The sequence below is a fragment of the Chiloscyllium plagiosum genome, unplaced genomic scaffold (genome assembly GCF_037043375.1).
Source record: "Chiloscyllium plagiosum isolate Xiang-an unplaced genomic scaffold, Cpla_swu_hap1 HiC_scaffold_26, whole genome shotgun sequence".
Taxonomy (NCBI): domain Eukaryota; kingdom Metazoa; phylum Chordata; class Chondrichthyes; order Orectolobiformes; family Hemiscylliidae; genus Chiloscyllium; species Chiloscyllium plagiosum.
The window spans coordinates 10,046,800-10,069,404 of record NW_028270164.1 but is presented as its reverse complement, the minus strand read 5'-3'; the positions used below and the strand labels follow the sequence as shown (position 1 = coordinate 10,069,404).

At 46.0% G+C, this 22,605-nt stretch overlaps 1 protein-coding gene across 1 annotated transcript in view; it reads left to right on the top strand.

Moving 5' to 3' along the window:
• nfasca (neurofascin homolog (chicken) a) overlaps positions 1–22,605 on the top strand; it is a 306,670-nt gene that overhangs the window by 160,130 nt on the left and 123,935 nt on the right. The window contains exons 3-7 of the mRNA XM_087973468.1: positions 2,341–2,389; positions 7,103–7,263; positions 7,746–7,763; positions 13,655–13,760; positions 19,709–19,905. Coding sequence (XP_087829594.1) covers positions 7,170–7,263; positions 7,746–7,763; positions 13,655–13,760; positions 19,709–19,905 — 415 coding nt within the window. The 5' untranslated portion in view covers positions 2,341–2,389; positions 7,103–7,169. The remainder of the gene's footprint in view (positions 1–2,340; positions 2,390–7,102; positions 7,264–7,745; positions 7,764–13,654; positions 13,761–19,708; positions 19,906–22,605) is intronic.

The following is a 22,605-nucleotide window of genomic DNA, read 5'->3' as shown; positions in this document are numbered from 1 at the left end:
CTGTATGACTGTGTGTGTCTCTGCACATTAGTGTGTGTGCTTGTGTCGGTGTGTGTGCGTGTGCGCGCGCGCGCACTCTGTGCATGTCCCTGTGAGTGTCTTTCTGAATATTTGTCTTTCTGAGTGTCTGTGTCAGTGTCTTTGTGTATGTGCATGTGTCTCTGTTTGAAAATAGTTTGTGTGTGTGTGTGTGTGTGTGTGTGAAGAGTTGCCCTCCCCACCCCGGCCCAAGCTTCCCTTCTGTGCCGGCTTCTCGTTTGGCACAGCATTCAGTGTGCAGCAGCAGCAGCTCCTGTGCTCCTGGCATCAGACAGAAAGCTTGGCATCAGTGCCCACTTCTCAGATGGTGCCAAGTCAACAATCATCTTGTGGAGCAGGAAATGCTTTTGGTACGAGTGGTTTGCCCTCAGCCTTTTCATTCGTCAGTAGCTCCTAAGCTTCAGGCACTGACTTCTTCACCTTCAGATGTATGCAGCTTTACACACTCACGGAGAAGGAACGGAACAGGAGGAAACCTTTCAGGGCGCACCAGCAACTGTCTTTGTAATGTTGCTGCAGGACAGTTAGTGCACAGGACCAGGTACCCAGCTAACGCACCTGTCCAGGCTGCATCTCCGGGTTACCTGCCTGCTGTCGCAATGCTTGCTTACTTTGTGCCTGCTTTCAACATCTGTGCTTCACTTCTCCTTCCTTTGCCTTGCCAATGTTGTGCCATGTCCATTAATGCATTGGCATTTCAGCCAGAGCCAAAAGCTATCTGTACCACCACATCAGTATTGATATAGCAGTAATACATATGTATACAACATTATAGCAGTAATACATATGTATACAACATTATAGCAGTAATACATATGTATCCAACATTATAGCAGTAATACATATCTGTACAAGTGACTGACTGAGCATACTGTAATGATTCCATTGCCAGAAAAGACCATCGAAATGTAGAAAATAGGAGCAGGAGTAGGCCAGTCAGCCCTTCGAACCAGTTCCATCATTCAACAGGATCATGGTAGATTATCAAACTCAGTCCCCTGTTCCCGCTTTCTCTCCAGACTCTTTGATCCCTTTAGACCTAAGAACTATATCTAAATCCTTCTTGAAAACATTCACCGTCTCAGCCCACGGTCTCGATAACACACAAAACAATACTTTCTGCTGTATCTCAGTATATAAGACAATAAGAAATCAAAACTAACCAAATCAAACCAGTACTTTGTGTAACTTCGAAATAAGTTTGTATTTCCATCACCTTAAGATGAAGACCAGTCGTTTATTTTGCATTTACTGCTATGTCATTGCTCCCAATGCAGCCTCCTTTACGTTGGCAAGATCAAAGTCAGACTTTGTAGAACACATCCACTTTGTCCAAAGGAATAATCCTGATGTCCCAATTGCTTCAGGATGCACTCTGAAAGGTTTCCTCCTGTTCCGATCCTTCTCCCATGAGTGTGTAAAGCTGCATACATCTGAAGGCAAAGAAGTCAGTGCCTCAAGCCCAGGGGCTACTGACAAATGAAAAGGCTGAGGGCAAACCACTCGTACCAAAAGCATTTCCTGCTCACATTTCTGATCCAACACTGCTGCAGTGTTTCAAGGAAGCACATGACAAGTTTGAGGAACGACATCTCATTTTCCACTTTGGCATTTTGCAGCCTCTAACCCTCAACATTGAATTCCATAACTTCAGAAGCAGACTGCATTATGTCCGTACTCCATTTTGTCTACATTCTGTCCCCCACCAGGTCCCCACAGCCACGTCATGTTTGCATCATGTTTGCTTTGTGTTCAACAGGAAAGGATCGATTCTTTCCCTTTCACCTCTCAACTTACACCCTTTTTACACTTGTTTTTTTTTTAACCCTTCACCATTATTAACAACCTCTTTGTCTTCTGCACTGGGCCTTTGCAACATCTGCCCTCTTGTTACAGCTCTGCCTCTGTCAAAAGTATATTAAAAAATACTATTTCCCAACCCTTTTCAGTTTGGAAGAAGTGTCACTGGAAACATTAACGCTGCTTCTCTCTCCACAGTTAGTGTCAGACTTGCTGAGTTTCTCAAGCATTCTCTTTGTTTCTTTCAGATTTCCAGTGTTGCCTCGGTATTTTGCTTAGCATGCGTACAATTTGTCATACTGATTAACATATTGCTGAATATGTAAATAGTTTGGTATGTATGGGAAGTGAGGCACATTAGCACATCATTTAATAGTTGGAGCTGTGTTGATCAGTCTGGAACATGTGAAAGAAAATCTATCCTAAAATCCCATTAATCTTGTACAGGACCCATCATTAAAGTTTACCAGTTGTTATTGCAGCATTTTTTGTGTGTTTCAGATACCCAGCATCTGCAGTCCTTTGCTTTCTATGATCGTGGTGGTTCTTGGTACGTATTTGTTAAGAATCAATACTGTACCTCAACACAGTCCACTAGCCTCTCCTGATTTCTGACTGTGTCAGATGCAGATCGCAATAGGTTAATAAGATGTCACATTTCTCCCCTGTTTGAGAGGACATGAATATTTAATTCTAGTGATACTGGGTCTCCCAAGAGGCTAGTGCAGCTTTACCCTGCCCCAGCAACAGCCCGTGATGCCCTCACCCCCTTCCCTATAACCATTCACTGAAACCTCAGTCCCCAGCTGAGGATGCACTCAAGAGACCAAAGTTCCATTTATTTTTTATGGCTTGTGACAATTTCAACTGCATCAGCTCGCTTCCCACTGTCTTATATTTTAAGTTTTGTTCAAGGTCATGACCCTTTGCGAAGGCTGAAGCTGCCTCCATGCAGTTTACACTGGGTGGGTGTCACATATTCAGCTCATGGTGGAGTCTGTGAGATCTTCCTGTGCACAAGTTGTCTGGCATGTTGCAACACGGACTGTGCTGCGATGCTGTGTAATTAAGGACAGACTCTTTCCACCTTTGCCTGAGCTCCACAAAATTCCCCCAGCACTCTCACTGAGGTCTTCTCCATGATGGATGTGCTATAGACTCTTGTCTCTTCACTGACTCTACAGCTTGCTGGTGAGGCCATTTGTGGAGTGCTGTGTACAGTTCTGGTCACCCTGCAGTAGGAAGGACATTATTAAATTGGAAAGGGTCCAGAGAAGATTTACAAGGATGCTACCGGAACTGGAAGGTTTGCCTTAGAAGGAGAGGCTGGACAGGCTGGGACATTTTTCCCCTTGAGGTTGGGGGGTGACCTTGGTAGAGGTTTATAAAATCATGAGGGGCATGGATAAGGTGAATAGCCAAGGTCTTTTCCCTAGAGTGGGGTGGGGGAGTTCGAAATGAGATGGCACAATTTTAAAGTGAGAGGAGACGGAAGGGTCCTGAGGGGCAAAGTTTTCACACAGAGGGTGGATCACCTGTGGAATGAGCTGCCAGAGGAAGTGGTAGATGCAGGTAAAGCGATAATATTTAAAAGATATTTGGACAGGAACATGAATAGGAAAGTTTAGAAGAATATGGGCCAAATGCAAGCAAATGGGACTAGGCTAATATGGGAAACCTGGTCATAATGTATGAGGAGGACCGAAGGGTCTGTTTCCATGCTGTATGACTCTGTGACTCTACAATCCACAACTGGCTGGGACTATTAGATTTAGCAACAGAAACAGGCTGTTTGGCCCCTTTACCATGCTGTCCCATTCAATAACCTCTTGTCTGATCTGAATTTGGTCTCATCTTCCACTTACCTAACTGACCCCATAGCGCTTGACCCAAAAGCTCTAGTCAATATAAACTTAGCTGTAGAAGGAGTAACTTTCATTGCTAAAGTATCCTTCGTAACCTCAGATAACTGTACAGAATGTACAGCACAAAACAAGCCAATCATCCCTTCCAGTTTGTGCTGACCTTTGTCCAGTACTCAAACATCCTTTTTCAGTCACCTCCTTTGGCATAATCCCACGGCTTCATCCTCATTCACTTAAGTAGCTTTTTCTTAAATGCAGGACTTTCCAAAGTGTTTGACAGCCATCAATATACTTTGAAAATATGGTCACTGGTTGAATTGGAAGATAAAGCAAATTCAATAGGAATTGGTAGTGGGAGTGGTAAGGGAGGTTATCTTAGCCTTAACTTGGAAAATGATGAACGTTGGTAGGGAGACTGGGGAAAAAGGCAGAGTTGTCTCTGAAATAGTGCTTTGGGATCTCTTAAATCCACCAGGAGAGATCATTGGAGCATTAAAGAACAAAGAACAGTACAGCATAGGAACAGGCCCTTTGGCCCACCAATACTCTGCTAGCACATGACGCCCTTTCTAAACTAAAAACCTTTTGCCCCTACACTGTCTATATCCCTCTATTCCCTGAGTATTCATGTATCTGTGTCGATGCCACTTAAATATTACTATTGTATCATACTCTCACATGTCTTTTAAACTTGCCGCCTTTTACCTTAAACCCATGTCCACTATGAATTGAGACTTCTGCTTGGGAAAATAAAAGCTCTGACTACCTATTCTATCCATGCCTCAATAAGTTTGTAAACTTCTGTCAGGTCGCACCCCCCATCCAACACCCCCTCAACCTCTGACATTCAAGTGAAAACAAACCAAGTGTGTCCAATCTCTCCTCACGGCTAATACCCTCCAAACCAGGCAACATCCTAGTAAACCATTTCTGTACCCTCACCAAAGCCTCACATCCTTCTGGTAGTGCGGTGACCAGAATTGTCTGCAGTATTCCAAATGTGGCCTAAATAAAGTTCTAACCAGTTGTAACGTGATTTGCTCATTTTTATACTCTATGCCCCAACCGATGAAGGCAAGCTTACCATATGCCTTCTTGACCACCTTATCCACTTATGTTTCCACTTTCAGGGAACTGTGGGCATGTATGCCTCGATCCCTCTGCATGTTGATGCTATTAAGGGTTCTGTCATTTACTGTAATCTTCCTTCCTGCACTAGGCCTTCCAAAATTCATCATCTCGCCTTTGTCCAGATTAAACTCCATCTGCCATTTCTCCATCCAAGTCTCCAGGCATTCCACCGTGGGGCAGCACGATGGCTTAGTGGTTAGCACTGCTGCCTCACAGTGCCAGGAACCCGGGTTCAATTCCTGCCTCGGGCCACTGTCTGTGTGGAGTTTGTACTTTCTTCCCATGTCTGGGTGGGTTTCCTCCAGGTGCTCTGGTTTCGTCCCACAATCCAAAGGTGTGTAAGTCATGTGAATTGGCCTTGCTAAATTGCCCATAGTGTCAGGTGCATTAGTCAGGGGTAAATATAGGGTAGGGGAATGAGTCTGGGTGGGTTACTCTTCGGAGGGGCAGTGTGTTCTTGTTAGGCCGAAGGGCCTGTTTCCATACTGTAGGGGTTCTAATCTAATCTCTCTATATCCTGTTGAATGCTATGGCAATCCTTCTCACTGTTTGCAGCTTCCTCAGTCTTTGTGTTGTCCACAAATTTACTAATCAGTTTCACATTTCAGACAAAAGGTGATATCTCTGACAGTGCAGCACCTCATCAGAATCGTCAGGTTCTAACTCAGTTGCTGGAGCAGGACTTGAACCAAGAACCATCCTAAAGTGCTGTCATTAAACCACAGCAGGTGCTTAACTCGGAGAGCAATAGGCACAGAGTTACTGCTGGCTGAGATATCATTAGTGTTTATTAAAACACAATCCCTTCCAATCCCTGATCTGTGAGGGTCTCGGTGTAAATCTGAACAGCTGGGTCAGTGAGATACTGACACCGGTCTTGCCTGGGTATTGCTAAGACCCTCTTGTCGTCCAAATGTTGACCCCCAAGGCAGCTCCCTGTCTCTTCCATCTGCCCACCTTTTGTTCTGAGGGCGATGGGTCATGCTGTGCACCGACAGTAATGGAGGAAGGAAGGGAGGAAATGAGCAAACAAAAGCTCAGGCTGCGACCCTTTCCGAAGAATAGGTCGCGGGAGCCACAGGTCAAGGGTCAGCCTATTCACAAAGTTAATGAACCACAGCACCTGGTTGGTGGCTCGGCCCAGGGATTGACGCCTCAGACTGAGTGATTCTGCAGGCAACTTTAATTGAGAGCCTGGTCTAAAGAAGGTATGAATAAGTCAGGGATAATTAAAGGCCATTCGAACTATTGATCGTTCATCACACACATGGTGGTGTTAGCATACAGCTGCTGTTTGAACTGCCTGAGTTTAATTTTTTCTCCCCTAACCCGTCGTATCTGTCAAAATCAAACAAAGAACTGTGGATGCTGGAGATCGGAACAAAAATGGAAATTGCTGGAGAAACTCAACTAGGTCTGCCAGCATCTGTGGAGAGAGAACAGAGTTAACATTGTGAGTCCGGTGACTCTTCTTCACAACTTTGTTTTCTCTCTCCACGGATCCTGCCAGACTTGCTGTGTTTCTCCAGCAATTTCTGTTTTTGTATTATTTCTTCCACTTTTACGAGCGGTGATACCATTCACCCCACTCCAGTTTACCTTCACTTGTCAGTAATTTAAACATATTATTTGTTCTCATGACAAGTGTAACACAGTCAGGGTTACTTTCCTAACCTGCACATATTTGGAGCACCTGGAGGAAACCCACACAACCACAGGGAGAGTGTGCAAACTCTACACAGACAGTCGCCCCCAGGCTGGAATTGAACCCAGGTCTTCGGCACTGTGAGGCAGCAGTGCTAACCACTGAGCCACCGTGCTAGCCATTAATCTGATAACCCTGCAAGAATTCTGCAATCCTGATCTCCTGTGCATCCCCTCCTCCCCCCCAAGTGTGCCCTTCACCCCACCATTGATCACCCTGTCCTCATTAAACCTCTCCACCTCTCTCCCTCCTGCACGATTTCCCTTAAAACCCAGCACTGTGACTGAGAGTTTCATCTTTTCTCTTAGGCACAGTGTCTGTTTTCACCTGATTGGATTCCTGAACTGCTGTGCTTTTCCAGCACCATTCTAATCTGGACTCTGGGTTCCTATGTAAACCTCGGAGATGATATACAATGTTTGTTGCTCCAGCTATTGTAGCTGGACATGTGGGGTTCGGAGTTTGGGGGAAGAAGTCACTCAGTGGTCATTGTCGGTTCAATGATTTCCACAGTGGGAGTAAAATAACTTGGTATTGTTTAATTTATGTTCTTTGCCAGCAGGTGGAATACTCGAACCCAGAGATCAACTAGATTTGCTCTGCACTGGCGGAACATTTAACATCCGGAAATGCTGCCAAGGGATAGGTTTCTTCTGCACACTGGCTTGGTGTTTATTGTGTCTCTGTGTCACCTGGTTACAGCCATTGAAGTCCCCCTTGATCGTAAGTACCACAAGAGAACGAGTGTGTCATTGCAGGGACCAATGTGATTACACAGAGAGTTAGATGGGAAAACTCCAAAGTCCACTTTTCTCACCTAGCTCAGCTACCCGTTAATATCAGTGTGTATTAATAAGCGAGGTAAAGTCATAAGCTATTAATATTAATAAGTAGTTTTTGTCAATAATCACTGTGTTAATTAGCAGGATGTGTTAACAAGCAGTTTATATTAATAAACATTGTGTGTTTTTCAGTAGTGTGTGTCAATAAGTGTGTGATGTGCAGAGCTTATTAACAAGTGTAGAGTCTTAATAGATTATGTGTTAACAAACAAATTTTATTAACAAGCATTGTACATTAATGTGAATGGAATATTAATAGTGTGTATTAATGGTATCTCATGCTCATAGCTCTTGTCTCTTTTTACTAACCTGTTTATTTCCTCACCTCTATGCTCCCTCAATTTGCCAACAATGGGACAAAAGCAAGCCTTCAGAGAGAGTGTAAGTTCTCATCATTTCTCATTATGTCTGTAACTCTCAAGTGTCCTATGGAGGAGAGTCACTGTCCTCCGTTCAGCTCAGCAAAGTGAGGGTCATTGGGTTTGATGAAGAGTCATCTGGGCTCGAATCGTCAGCTTGCTCTCTCTCCGCGGATGCTGCCTGACCCGCTGTGATCTCCAGCACTTGCTGTTTTCAGTACAGATTCCAGCATCTGCAGTAACGTGCTCCTATATTGGGAGTGAGGCAGACAACAACATGGGTGCAGAGTTATTGATTCTGGCTCGGAAGCTTTGGAGGTGAACAGGGCTGGTGAAAAGTCATGGAGCTCAATGCAAGGGCTGCCCGGAGCCTGGGAGCTCCTCTGGACATTCCTGCCCGACTCTTCCTGACTCTTCCCCTTTCCCCTTAGAGTAAAACTGAAAGGCACTTGCAACTCTCTCCATTCTACTTTGCGTTTTCCCAAGGGATGAATAATTATAATACTGTCTTGAACTTCCTGTTCGTTTCCCTGAATCTAAAACCAAAATTTGTCATTAAATCCATTCCCGAAAGGGAGATCAATTCAATGCCTCAGAGAGCAGTTAGAATGTGGAAGTCTCTGTAAAGTAGGCTTAGATTCTTCCCAAATGGAAACGAGACCAGCACATCAGAGAAAACGGAATAGAGATATGTTCAATGGCTCACATGAGAAAGGAGACACATATCTAAGAGTTAGGCCCCTGTTTTACGATTCAATTATGGCTCATCCAATTAGATGTTTTTTGAAGATTAGATTAGATTCTCAACAGTGTGGAAACAGACCCTTTGGCCCAACAAGTCTAACCGGTCCTCCAAAGAGTAACCCAACCAGACCCATTTCTCTCTGACTAATGCACCTAATGTATTGGGCAATTTAGCATGGCCAATTCACCTGACCGGCACATCTTTGGATTGTGGGAGGAAACCAGAGCACCCAGAGGAAACCAAACTCAACACAGACGGTCTCCCGAGGCTGGAATCAAACACAGTTCCCTGGCAGTGGCACTCCCTCCCACGGATCCCTGGAGCAGAATTAGGCCATTTGGCCCATCGAGTCTGCTCCATCATTCAATCATGGCTGATGTGTTTCTCAAACCTATTCTCCTGCCTTCACCCCGTAACTCTTGATCCCCTTACTAATCAACCCTAACCCTAATCTATCAAACTCTGTCTTAAATACATTCAGTGACTTGGCTTCCATAGCATTCTGTGGTAATGAGTTCATAGATTAACCTCCATCTGGCTGAAGAAATTCCTCCTCATCTCAGTTCTAAAGGGTCGTCCCTCCACTCTTGAGGAAGTGCCCTCAGGGCCTAGTCTCTGCTACTTGTAGAAACATCTTCTCCACGTCCACTCTATCCAGGCCTCGCAGTATTCTGTAAATTCCCCCTCATGCTTCTAAACTCTGTGTATGGACCCAGAATCCTCAACCACTCCTCATACAACAAGTCCTTCATCCCCAGGATCATTGTTGTAACCCTCGTCTGGACCTCTCCAATGCCAACACAACCTTTCTCAGATACGGAACCCAAAACTGTTCATAATATTCCAAATGTGGGTGAACCAGAGACTTAGCCTCAGCAGTACATCTGTCCTCTTGTATTCTATACCTCTTGATGTGAAGTGAACATACATTTGTCTTTCTGACTGCCAACAGAAGCTGCATGTTAATCCTAAGAGAATCCTGAACTAAAACTTACAAGATGAACTCAGAGCATTGTTGGGAACATGGAACTGGGAGGAATGTCATAGTGATTACAGAAACATGGCTCAGGGATGGACAGGATTCTCTGACAGTGCAGCACTCGCTCAACACTGACTCTCTGACAGTGCAGCCCTCCTTCAGTACTGACCCTCTGACAGTGCCTACACCCTCAGCACTGACCCTCCATCAGTGCAGCATTCCCTCAGTAATGATTCTTTTACAGTGCAACAGTCCCTTAGTACTGACCCTCTGACAATGCACCACTACCTCAGTACTGACCCTTTGACAATGTAGCACTCCCTCAGTACTGACCCTCACACACTGTGGCACTCTCTGAGCACTGACCCTCTGACAGTGCAGCACTCCTTCAGTACTGACCCTCTGACAGTGCGGTACACCCTCAGCATTGGCACGATGACAGTGCAGCACTCACTCGGCACTGCGTCCAACAGCACAGCACAGTGCAGTGCTCCCTCAGTACTGATCCTCTGACAGTGCAACACTCCCTCAGTACTAATCCTATGACAGTGCAGCACTCCCTCAATACTGACCCTGTAACAGTGTAGCACTCCCTCAGTACTGATCCTCTGACAGTGCAGAGCTCCCTCAGTACTGACCCTCTGACAATATGGAAGTCCCTCAGTACTGACACTCTGACGCTGCAGCACACCAACAGTACTGATCCTATGACAGTGCAGCACTCCCTCAGTACTGGCCCTCTGACAGTGCAGCGCTCCTGCAGTATTGGCCCTCTGACAGTGCAGCGCTCCTGCAGTATTGACCCTCCAACAGTGCAGCACACCCTCTGTACTAACGCTCTGACAGTGCAGCACTCGCTCAGCCCTGACATTCTGACAGTGCAGCACTCCCTCAGTACTGACCCTCTGACAGTGCAGAGCTCCCTCAGGACTGATCCTCTGACAGTGCAGCACACCCTTAGTACTGAGCCTCTGACAGTGCAGCACTCCCTCAGTACAGATCCTCACAGCATGCCACACCCTCAGTACTGACCCTTTGACAGTGCAGCTCTCCTTCAGTATTGACCCTCTGACAATGCAGCATTCCCTCAGTACTGACACTGACAGTGCAGCACACAGTCAGGACTGACCCCCAGCAGTGCAACACTCCCTGAGTACTGATCCTCTGACAGTGCAGCACTCCTTTGGCACTGACCATCCGACAGTGCCGGCTCCCTCAGCACTGACTCCCCGACAGTGCAGAACCCCCTCAGTACTGACCCTCTGACAATATGGCACTCCCTCAGTACTGACCCTCTGACAGTGCAGCACTCCCTCAGTACTGACCCTCCAACAGTGCAGCATTCCCACAGTACAGATCCTCCAACAGTGCAGCATTCCCACAGTACAGATCCTCTGACAGTGCACAACTCCCTCTTACAGTGCAACACTCCCTCAATACTAACCCTATGACAGTGCAGCACTCCCTCAATACTGACCCTGTAACAGTGTAGCACTCCCTCAGTACTGAATCTCCGGCAGTGCAGCTGTCCATCAGTACTGACTCTTTGACAGTGCCGCACTCCCTCAGTTCTGCACCAAAGTCTAAACCTTGATAATACGTCCCGCCTCTGTAATGACGTTTATGGCCCACAGTATTGTAGCTTTGAGGCCAGAGTGCTGTCAACTTCCCATGGCTGGCACTATATTGAAGACCACTGTGTCAAGCCATACCAGTGTCAAAACCTTAGCTTAACGTTGGAAGAGCTCAGCATCAGGTCAGAGTACATCTGATGAAATTACATCTCCCTCGAAACTGTGGTCCACCACCTGGGCTCACTGAGTTTCTGTATCTTACCCACGTCCAGGCACTTACTCACTGTTTCATGATTGCATCCATCTTTAAGACTGGCTTGATTGTCACAAAGATAAAATTCGGGCAGCTGCTTATAGCATGACACTGTAGCCAGGAAGGTGCTGTAATTCTGCATCTTGTAGTCAGACTTTGATCTCTGTAAGGATTTAACACCCACTTACACCCTCACCTCATCCGTGTTTAATCTGACTGAGGCTGTTTGATCTGTCCTGCATGCATTTTCATGTCTTTCATTAATTCCTGTCTGTTGAGCTGAGTGAGGTCTGTGAGGCCTGGCTTCTGTCTGTATCTGCTGGCAGGCATTGCCTGTCCCCTGGGTCTTCTTTTGCTCTGCTACTCCGTCCATCTGCTTGTTTACAGTTGAGTCCCATTCCCATGCACAATACTGCAGGATTCATCTGTAGACTGGTTAAACCTGGGTCTCCTTTCTCTTCAGGGAGGAGAAAGTGAGAATTGCAGATGCTGGAGAGTTGAGAGTGTGGTGCTGGAAAAACACAGCAGGTCAGGCAGCATCCGAGGAGCTGGAGAATTGACATTTCGGGCATAAGCTCTTCAATAGGAATGAGGCTGTCTCTGGTGAAGGGGTTATGCCCGAAACATCAATTCTCCTGCTCCTTGGATGATGCCTGACCAGCTGTGCTTTTCCAGCACCACACTCTCAACTCTCCTTTCTCTTCAGTTTGTCTGCTTGGTCTTATCTCACCGTCCATAGTGTTATATGTGCATAGTCTGTGTGTCATATTCCATACAGCTTTTGATATCAAAAGCTGATTCTAAGTAAAGCCTAAGGATCTGTATGTCTCTGCTGCTCCACGCGCAGCGTACAGTGCCTGGATACATTTCCCTCGGAGTGGATATTATTTCCTGTTTTATTTCTATTTCGAACTAGGCAGAGGAGGTAGAGAAAGCTAATTTCAATTTGTCTCCTCAGTCTCCCCTTTCTCTCATCATTTCCTGTCCTCTTCTCTTGATACCACTCCAGTGCTCCTCCCCCCTCCCCCAGTCACTTACCCAGTCAGAAATTGCTGGAAAAGCTCAGCAGGTCTGGCAGTATCTGGGGAAAGAGATAAGATTTTGAGTCCTTACCTGGATATAACTGCACGCAGTACTCTAGACGTGGTCTCACGAAGGCCCTGTACAGCAAGATATCTCTACTCAAATCCTATTGCCATGAAGGCCAACATACAATTTACCTTCTACACCACTTGCTGCACCTGCATGCTTATTTTCAGTGACTGGTGTCCAAGGACCTCCAGATCTCCTCCCCTATCCTAATCTATTGCCATTCAGATAAAAATCTGCCTTCTGTTTTTACTCCTGGAGAGATTGATCTCAAATTTATACCCATTATACTTCATATGTCAAGCATTTGGCCAATTGCTCAACCTCTCCAATCACACAGAAGCATCTCTGCATCTTCCTCCCTGCTCACCCTCCCACCTAGCTTCCACTCTGTCATCTAAATAATTAATGTGTATGGTGAATAGCTGGGGTCCAAGCACTGATCCCTGCAGTATCCCAGGAGGCTGTTGCTTGGCAACAGACATGTTTATTCCTTCTCTTTGTTTCCTGTTTGCCAACTAGTTCTCTATCCATTTCATTACACTAGCCCTAAATCCATATGCTTTAATTTTGCATACTAGTCTCTTCTCTGTTAACCTTATTGAAAGTCTTCTGAAAGTCCAAGTAAAGCACATCCATTGGCTACCCTTTATCAGCTCCACTAGTTATATCAAAGGGAATGGGAGGCAGGAAGAGGGGACTGAGTCGGATGGTCAGCCATGATCATATTGAATGATGGAGCAGGCTCAAAGGGCTGAACAGCCTACTGATCCTCCTATTTTCTATGTTTATGGAGTCAAATATTATTCTTCTTCAGAACTGAAAGGGTCTGGAAAATTAGAGGGTTTTATGTAGTAGAGCGCTGTTAAGTAGCCATTGTTTTTGAGGGTCTATCGGCATCTCTCTCTGAGAGAGAGAGACAGACAAATGAGTCAACAGCTTGAGGGGCATTACTTAGTATCAAATGCAGGGCAAGCAAGGAGACAGTCCTCCATGAAGTTGTGCACCACACTCATAGCCATCCAGCCAACTAAACACAGCAACTAGCTGACTTTTAAAATGCTGTCAAGGAGAGAAGAACTGCACAGCTGAGCCTGAAAAAAAATGTTCGAGCTGGACACAGTGAGATGACTTTGAATTTCAAACTCAGTTAGCAATTTGACAGAGTAGTTGGGTTTTGAGGGAAAAGATAGGAGGTTACATTGGTGTTCTGTCTGTAAGCATTGACATATTAATCATCACCATTATTTCTTGTCTTTACTTGTTTTTGCAGTGGCCCAGCCTCCAACCATTACCAAGCAGAGTCCAAAGGATTATATCGTAGACCCACGAGATAACGTGGTTATTTACTGCGAAGGGAAGGGGAACCCAACTCCAGCGTATGTAATTATTTCTGTGCAGTGATGTGAGGGGTGCAGTATATTTCTGGGACGAGGAGATGAAGGGAGGGTGGTGGGGGACACAGAGTTTGAGAACATGTTTTGAGCCCCACAACAAACACTATTGTCCACTAGTGGCCACCTCTGAGCAATGAAGGAGCGTCGCTCCGTAAGCTAGTGTGCTTCCAATTAAACCAGTTGGACTATAACCTGGTGTTGTGTGATTTTTAATCTCTGAGCAATGTGGAATTAACACCCTCTGGTGTTTGGATCCAGGTACTGTAGTCTCATTGGCCAACAGAGCAATCTCCTCTCTCTCTCTCTCTCACTCACACACACAAATAGTTAAAAATCACACAACACCAGGTTATAGTCCAACAGGTTTATTTGGAAGTGCAAGCTTTCGGAGCTCCTTCATCAGGTAGGTACTTCCAAATAAACATGTTGGACTATAACCTGGTGTTGTATGATTTCTAACTTTGTCCATCCCAGTCTAACACCAGCATCTCCACACCTCCCTCTCTCTCTCACACACACACACAAACAGAAATTGCTGGAAAAGCTCAGCAGGCCTGGCAGCATCTGTGGAGAGAAATCAGAGTTAACATTTCAGGTTTGTTCTGAGGAAGGATCACTAGACCTGAAATGTTAACTGTGATTTCTTTCAGATGCTGCTAGACCTGCTGAGCTTTTCCAGCAACTTCTGTTTTTGTTTCTGATTCACAGCATCTGCAGTTCTTTCAGTTTTTATTTAGGGGAATCGCCTAATTGGAAACCTGACTTGTCAATGTAAACAGAATTTCCGCTAAATATCCAAGTACAATGCCAGAGAAAACGATGTGGAGAGGATATTGACTCCACCTCAATAAAACAGCTGAAAGGGCCATTCATCCCCTTGTGTCCCTGGTGGCTTTTTGAACCAACTACCAATCAGTACCACTCCCCTTGTCTTTCACCATACACTGGAAAATTATTTCCTTTTCAAGTACTTATCCTGTTCCTGTTCATAATCCTTTTCCATCACCTTACAGTGTGTCCAATCCAGACCAACAATTCACTATGCTAAAAAAAACACCCAATCATGCCTCTCTCACTCCTTTGCCCCTGTAAATCTGAGTCCTTGAGTTACTGACCTTCCATAAGACCATCAGAAATAAGCATAAGAGTAGGCCATTCGGCCCCTTGATCCTGCTCTGCCATTCTATAGGATCTTGGCTGATCTGACTTTCCTCATGCCCACTTTCCTACATTTTCCCTATCACCCTTGATTCCCCAACTCATCAAGAATCCATCTACCTCAGCCTTAAAATACACAAGGACTTTATCCCAGGGCTCTCTGTGGCAATGTGTTCCAAAGACTCTCAACTCTCTGAGAGAAGAAATTCCTTCTCATCTCAGTCTTGGTGCCCCTTCGAGACTATGCCCTCTGGTCCTAGGCTCTCCCATTAGGGGAAGCATCCTCTCAGTATTTACTCTGTCAAGCCCATTAGGAGCCCAATAGGTTTCAATGAGATCATTCTTTTAAATTCCAGTGAGTAGAGTCCCAACCTGTTTAACCTTTGCTCATATGACAATGCCTCCATACTGGGGATCATCGAAGTGAGCCTTCTCTGAACTGCCTCCAATGAAATGATATATTTTCTTTTAAAGGGAAGAATAATGGAATATTGGCCCACATTTCAAGGGAATTGGAGTGTAAGAGTAGGGAAGTCTTACTGCAACCATATATGGTGTTGGTGAGGCCATGTCTGGAGTAACATGAGAGAAAACAGAGTTAGCGTTTCAGAACCTGAAGAAGGGTCACGGGACCTGAAACATTAACTCTGATTTCTTTCCACGGATGCTGCCAGACCTGCTGAGCTTCTCCAGCAATTTTTGCTTTTGGTTCTGATTTACAGCATCCGCTGTAAGTTCTTTCAGTTCTCTCTGGAAACTGGTTGTATCCCTCAAGCAAATTACCTTTCCGCTTGGCTACAGTACATTGGCCTCTTTCCTCCAAATCATTCCTATCAATTGTAAATAGTTGTGGTTGCAGCATCTCTTATGGTGCAGTGGGTAGAATCCCTACCTCTGGGCCAGATACTCCAGATTCAAGTCCTTACCAAACAGAATTCACAATAGAACATAGAACATTACAGTGCAGTACAGGCCCTTTGGCCCTTGATGTTGCGCCGACCTGAGAAATTAATTTGATGCCCATCTAACATATACCAGTCCATTATTATCCATATGTATGTCCAATGCCCATTTAAATCCCTTTAATGTTGGTGAGTCACTAACATTGCCCTTTTCCAATGTGAATACTGATGAAAAGTATTCATTAAGCACTTTCCCTATGTCCTCAGGCTCCACACACAACTTCCCACCACTATCTATGATTGCCCCTAATCGTACTCTAGTCATTCTTTGATTCCTGATATACCTATGTGCCTTAGGGTTTTCCTTGATCTTATCCACCAACAACTTCTCATGTCCCCTCCTGACTCTTCTTAATTCTCTCTTTAGATCTTTTCTGGCTAACCTATAACTCTCAAGCCCCCTAACTGAGCCTTCATGCCTCATCCTCACATAAGCCTTCCTCTTCCTCTTGACAAAAGCTTCAATTTCTTTAGTAAACCATGGCTCCCTCTCTTGACAACTACCTCCCTGCCTAATAGGTATATACTTATCAAGGACCCAGTAGCTGTTCCTTGAATAAGCTCCACATTTCAAGAGTGCCCAAGCCCTGCTGTTTCCTTCCCCATCCTATGCATCTTAAATCTTGCCTAATCACATCGTAATTGCCTTTCCCCCAGTTATACTCCTTTCCCTGCAGTATATACCTATCCCTGCACATTGCTATTGTAAACAATGGTCATTATCACCAAAGTGCTCAGCTACCTCCAAATCTAACACCTGGCTGGGTTCATTCCCCAGTACCAAATCCAATGTGGCCTTGCCCCTTATTGGTCTGTCTACATACTGTGTCAGAAAGCCCTCCTGCACACATTGAACAAAACCTGACCCATCTAAACTACTTGAACTATAGTATTCCCAGTCAATGTTGGGGAAGTTAAAGTCCCCTATAACAGCTACCCTGTTACTCTCACTTCAATGTGAATCATCTTTGCTATCCTTTCCTCTACATCCCTGGAACAATTTGGAGGCCTATAGAAAACTCCAAACAGGGTGATCTCTCCTTTCCTGTTTCTAACCTCAGCCCAAACTACCTCAGTGGATGAGTCCTAAAACATTCTCTCAGCTGCTGTAATACCACCTTTGATTAACAATGCCACACCTCCCCCTCTTTTACCATCCTCTCTGTTCTTACTGAAACATCTAAATCCCGGAACCTGCAACAACCATTCCTGTCCCTCCTCGAGCCATGTCTCTGAAATGGCCACAACATCGAAATCCCAGGTACCAACCCATGTTGCAAGTTCACCCACCTTATTCCGGGTGCTCCTGGCTTTGAAGTACACACATTTCAAACCAACATCCTGATTTGCCAGTGCCCTCTCACGACCTTGTAAACCTATCCCTGACCTCACTACCCTCAACCTCCTGTACACTGGAACTACAATTCAGGTTCTCATCCTCCTGCTGCACTAGTTTAACACCCCCCCACCTCCGCCAAAGAGCATTAGCAAATTCCACTCCATGATATTGGTACCCTTCTGGTTCAGGTGAAGACCAACCTGTTTGTAGAGGTCCCACCTTCCTCAGAAAGAGCTCCAATTATCCAAGAATCCAAAACCCTCCCTCCTGCACCATCCCTGCAGCCACGTGTTCAGCTCCGCTCTCTCCCTGTTCCTTGCTTCCCTAGCATGTGACACGGGCAACAAACCAAAGATAACAACTCTGTTTGTCCTCACTCTAAGCTTCCCCCACTAGCTCCCAGAATTTCTGCCTTAGATCCCCACCTTTCTTCCTGTCTATGTCGTTGGTACCTATGTGGACCACAACTTGGGCCTGCTCCCCCTCCCACTCAAGGATCCCGACAAAACGATCAGAGACATCACGAACCGTGGCACCTGGGAGGCAACACACCAACCGTGAATCTCTCTCGTTCCCACAGAACCTCCTCTCTGTCCCTCTAACTATGGAGTCCCCAATGACTACTGCTCTGCTCCTCTTCGCCTTTCCCTTCTAAGCAACAGGGACAGACTCTGCGCCAGAGACCTATGCCCCATGGCTTACTCCTGGTAAGTCGTCCCCCTGAACAGTATCGAAAATAGTATACTTGTTGTTGAAGGGAGCCACCACAGGGGATCCCTGCACTGCCTGCCGGTTCCCTTTCCTACCCCTGGCTGTAACCCATCTACCTTCTTCACGTGGCTGTGGAGTAACTAGCTCCCTGTAACTCCTCTTAATAACCCCCTCCACCTCCCAAATGATCCGAAGTTCACCCAGCTCCAGCTCCAGTTCCCTATCATGGTTCTCGGGGAGCTGGAGTTGGGTGCACTTCCACAAATGAAGTCAGCAGGGACACTAGTGGTGACCCTTACCTCCCACATACTGCAGGAGGAACATTCAACAACCTTAACCTCCATTCCTACTATTCTAAATTCCCAAATAGACTGCTGGAAAAAAAAACAAATGAAACACAAAAGAAAACAGTTGTCACCTTACCAACTGCCGCACAGAACTTTATTTTTGGTTAGAGCGGCGCGCTGGCTCAGTGGTTAGCACTGCTGTCTCTCAGCACTAGGGACCCAGGTTCAATTCCAGCCTCGGGTGACTGTGTGGAGTTTGCACATTCTCCCCCTGTCTGTGTGGGTTTCCTCCGGATGCTCCGGTTTCCTCCCACAATCGCAGGTCAGGGTGAATTGGCCATGCTAGGTTGCCCATGGTGTTAGGTGCATTAATCAGGGGGAAATGGGTCTGGGCGGGTTAACCTTTGGAGGGTTGGTGTGGACTTGTTGGGCTGAAGGGCCTGTTTCCACACTATAGGGAATCTAATCTAATCTCATCTAGAGGAGGAGGATGGGAGGGAGTCACTACCCGAGTAGTGTTTCAGGTAAAGCAACCACCCAAATATGTGACCTCGTGACCTCTCCGACTGTGTCCAGGAACTGAAGAAAAACCGGAACTAAAAGAAATTTAAACCGTGTACTCACTATCCCGAAGTGGCTTGTTAGGCTGATAATCAACCCAGGAATCATCCCATCACCTCCCAGCTCTTCCCCAAAGAGAAATAAAGTAACCCTGAAGATATACTAAAGATAGTTAACCCTTCAGCCAGCTCCCCTCCCAGCTGCATGGCCACTCGGTTCAGTGCACATTGATTGGGATTCCGGTTCTGGAAGATACTGTCACACATGGACCTTGGAGGTCCATACATCAGAAAATTAATCAAAGGTCATTGGCTGTAGATGGGAATGTGGAATTCAAAACACAAGCAGATCAGTCATGATCCATTGAATGGCAGGGCAAGCTTGAGGAGATGAATGGCCTAAATTTCTACATGTATGTTCGTAAAAGGTCTAAGATTAGATTAGATTAGATTACTTACAGTGTGGACACAGGCACTTCGGCCCAACAAGTCCACACCGACCCTCCAAAGAGCAACCCACCCTCCAAAGAGCAACCCACCCAGACCCATTCCCCTACCCCTTCCACCTAACACTACGGGCAATTTTAGCATGGCCAATTCACCTAACCTGCACATTTTTTGGACTGTGGGAGGAAACACACAGGCAGTCGCCTGAGGTGGGAATTGAACCCGGGTCTCTGGCGCTGTGAGGCGGCACTTTCCTTGGGGAAAGTTCATGTTTCTGCAGTCAGGCCATTAGACATGCGTCAGCACCTGCACTTGGAGGAATCTCTCCATGTTTAGAGTGGTCCTCAAGGGTTGATCAGCCCGGTGAAATGAGGACCTGGGATTTTGACCTGAGCACTTCCCAACAGGATGGGGAATGGAGTGATGACTTGGTTCGATGGTGTGATGGCTGACCGTGTCTCCACAGCTTCTCGTGGACTCGCAATGGAAAGTTCTTCAATGTCGCAAAAGATTCCAGAGTGTCGATGCGATCGCGGTCAGGCACCCTCACAATGGACTTCCGTTACAGCGGCCGGGCGGAGGACTATGAGGGGGAATACCAGTGCTCAGCCAGAAATGACTATGGAACTGCACTCTCCCACAAAATATTCCTTCGAGTCTCCAGTAAGATCAATCTGTACATTTGATTAGCAACTCTCTTTTACACGGAACGTATCGGGGTAGGACTTTGTTTTGGTGATGGTTCTGGATTCAGAATCCAGCGAAGGTGAAGTTTGATCTCACTCTGGATGCTTGCCAGTTTGAATTAAGAAATAATGATCAAGCTCCAGTCAGAATGAGCGGGGGAGAGCAATGTATCACGGTGAGACTACCTGACCAGCAATCCAAAACTCCAGGCTTAATGCTCTGGATGGGGAGGGGTTCAAATCCCATCATAGGAGCTGCTGGAATTTAAAACTAAAATATTACATTTTACGAATAAATCTGGAGCTAAAAAGCTAGTCACAGTAAATGATAACCATTAAACTGCTATTTGGCTATTGTAAATTTCACCTGGTTCACTGTATGTTAGGAAATCTGCCTTCCTTACCTGAACTGGCTGATACAGTATGTGTCTCCAGACCCATAACAATGTGGTTGACTCATGGACGAGCAAGCCAATCCATTCAAGTGGCAATTAGGAACAGGCAATAAATGATTAACTTTCCAGTGACCACCTACATAGTGTGAACATGTGAGACCTTTCCATTGAAGAAATCTAGAAGCCTTGCCCATTCACGTCCATGTGACACTTCAATCTCTGACCAAATTGCTCTCTGAATTGGCTGGCCAACATGTTGCATTCTGGGAATTGGCAGTAGATGTAGTCCTTGCCAATGGGGGCCATTGCATGGGCTTGCATGATCGAATGAGACCATGTTGTATTGCCCACATTGTTTATGTGAGACTCAATGACTTAAAAGTCAAGTCCATGGTCGATACCTTGCCCATTATCCCAATCCTTCATTGTCTCCCTGAAACCAAATTTGAAATCTTTTGCCTTGTCTACAAATCTCTGAATGCTCCTGACCAGATCTTGACAAACTCCTCTAGTTTGTCCTCTTCCTTAAGCTGACTAGATCCCACTGAATTAATTACTCTTTTCTGACCCTCCTGGAGCTCTCTTCTTAAACCTGTCCCACTTCCCCAGCTTCCATGAAATGTGAAGATCTGTGGCATTATTTCAATAAATATAGGTGAGTTATATCTACCCAATGTCCAAGTTAATACTTATTCCTCAGTCAGCCTCATTGAAACAGATGACCTGGCCATTTTCACATTGCTGTGGGAGCTTGTTTTGTGTAAGTTGGTTGTCACATTTCCTATATTATCAACACTAACTCTACTTCAGAACTGTTATGTTAGTTGTAATGCTCTTTGGGAATGAATGACACTCTGGAAAGGCAAGTCTTTTATCTCTTTTAAAGACCCCTCAAGGCCCACATCTGGCCCACTGATTTGGCCAGGGCTTGTTTCAAGTCTCCAACTCAACAAAGAGAAAAGACAATGGGAGCTAAGTTTCCATGGAGGCTGGGAGTCTCAAATAAGGAGGGAAAATGGTGGATTGCATTTCCTGCATTTCTTCAAAACCTGTACCATTTCAAATCTTTCCTAGTTCTGATGCAATGCCATTGGCCCCAACACGAGGTGTCATCTAATGCCCTTCCCTCTGCTGGATTGGGTGGTGAGGGCCATTTAATCAGGCAAGGGCTGGCACGGTGGCTCAGTGGTTAGCACTGCTTCCTCACAGCACCAGGGAGCCGGGTTCATACAGCCTCAGGCGACTGTCTGTGTGGAGTTTGCACATTCTCTCTGTGTCTGCGTGGGTTTCCTCCGGGTGCTCCAGTTTCCTCTCACAGTCCAAAGATGTGCAAGTCAGATGGAATAGCCATGGGAAATGCAGGGTTATAGAGTAGGTTGGATAGAATGCCCTTTACAGGGTTGGTATGGACAGAATGGCCTCCCCCTGCACTGTAGGGATTCTATGGGGGTGGGCAGTGGGGACCCTGACTCCACTGGGATTGAATCATTAGCAGGAGACTCAGGGACAGATCCCTGCTCCCATTGGCTCACCATCTGAAGACCTACATTTGGAGTCCATAGCATTGCTGCTGATAGTAATGCGGCAGGACAGGCAGATATCTGTGAGGTGGAAATGGGCCCCCTGTTGGCTCAGGAGGGGATGTTCCACTTGAGCAAACGCTTTCCATACTTGACTGAGGGACCCAGCATCTGCAAAGAGTTTCACTGAGAGATACTTCTTGCCTTTGCAGTAGGCCCCTCCCCAAATCCCTCACCCACCCCCTCTCCTAATGTCTTGGGAACCCCTTGATAATACTGGCCAGTGCAACAAAGCCTTTGATTGGCCAGCAGCTCTCAGTGCGGGTGTACCTTGCACACCTGTAGGTCCTCGATCCTGGGAAAGACTCGACACCGTCCATTGAAGTGCCCGAGTGGTAGACAGCATAGTAAAATGTCCCTTATTGAGGCAATGGGAGGCTCTGAAACTGGAGAACAAAACCCATAATGTCTCCGTGAATCTAGCCTGTTATTTCAGTCTCCACAGGTACTGTCAGGATTTTATGGTCTTTTTTATTACCAATATCCCTCCCTCCTGTAAATGTTCCCATCAATGGTATTTAAAATTGGTCTGCTTTCCCCTTTGCTGCTTTCTCTCTCCCCCCCCGGTTGTCTACCTAGAGGTGTTTGAATCCTAACAAAGGCTCCAAGTTTGTTTATAGCTGCTGCTGTTTGTTCCTGGATGTATCTGAACTCGGTGTGACGTGCTATCACTGACAGTCCCTCTCTCTGTCTCTCTGTTTG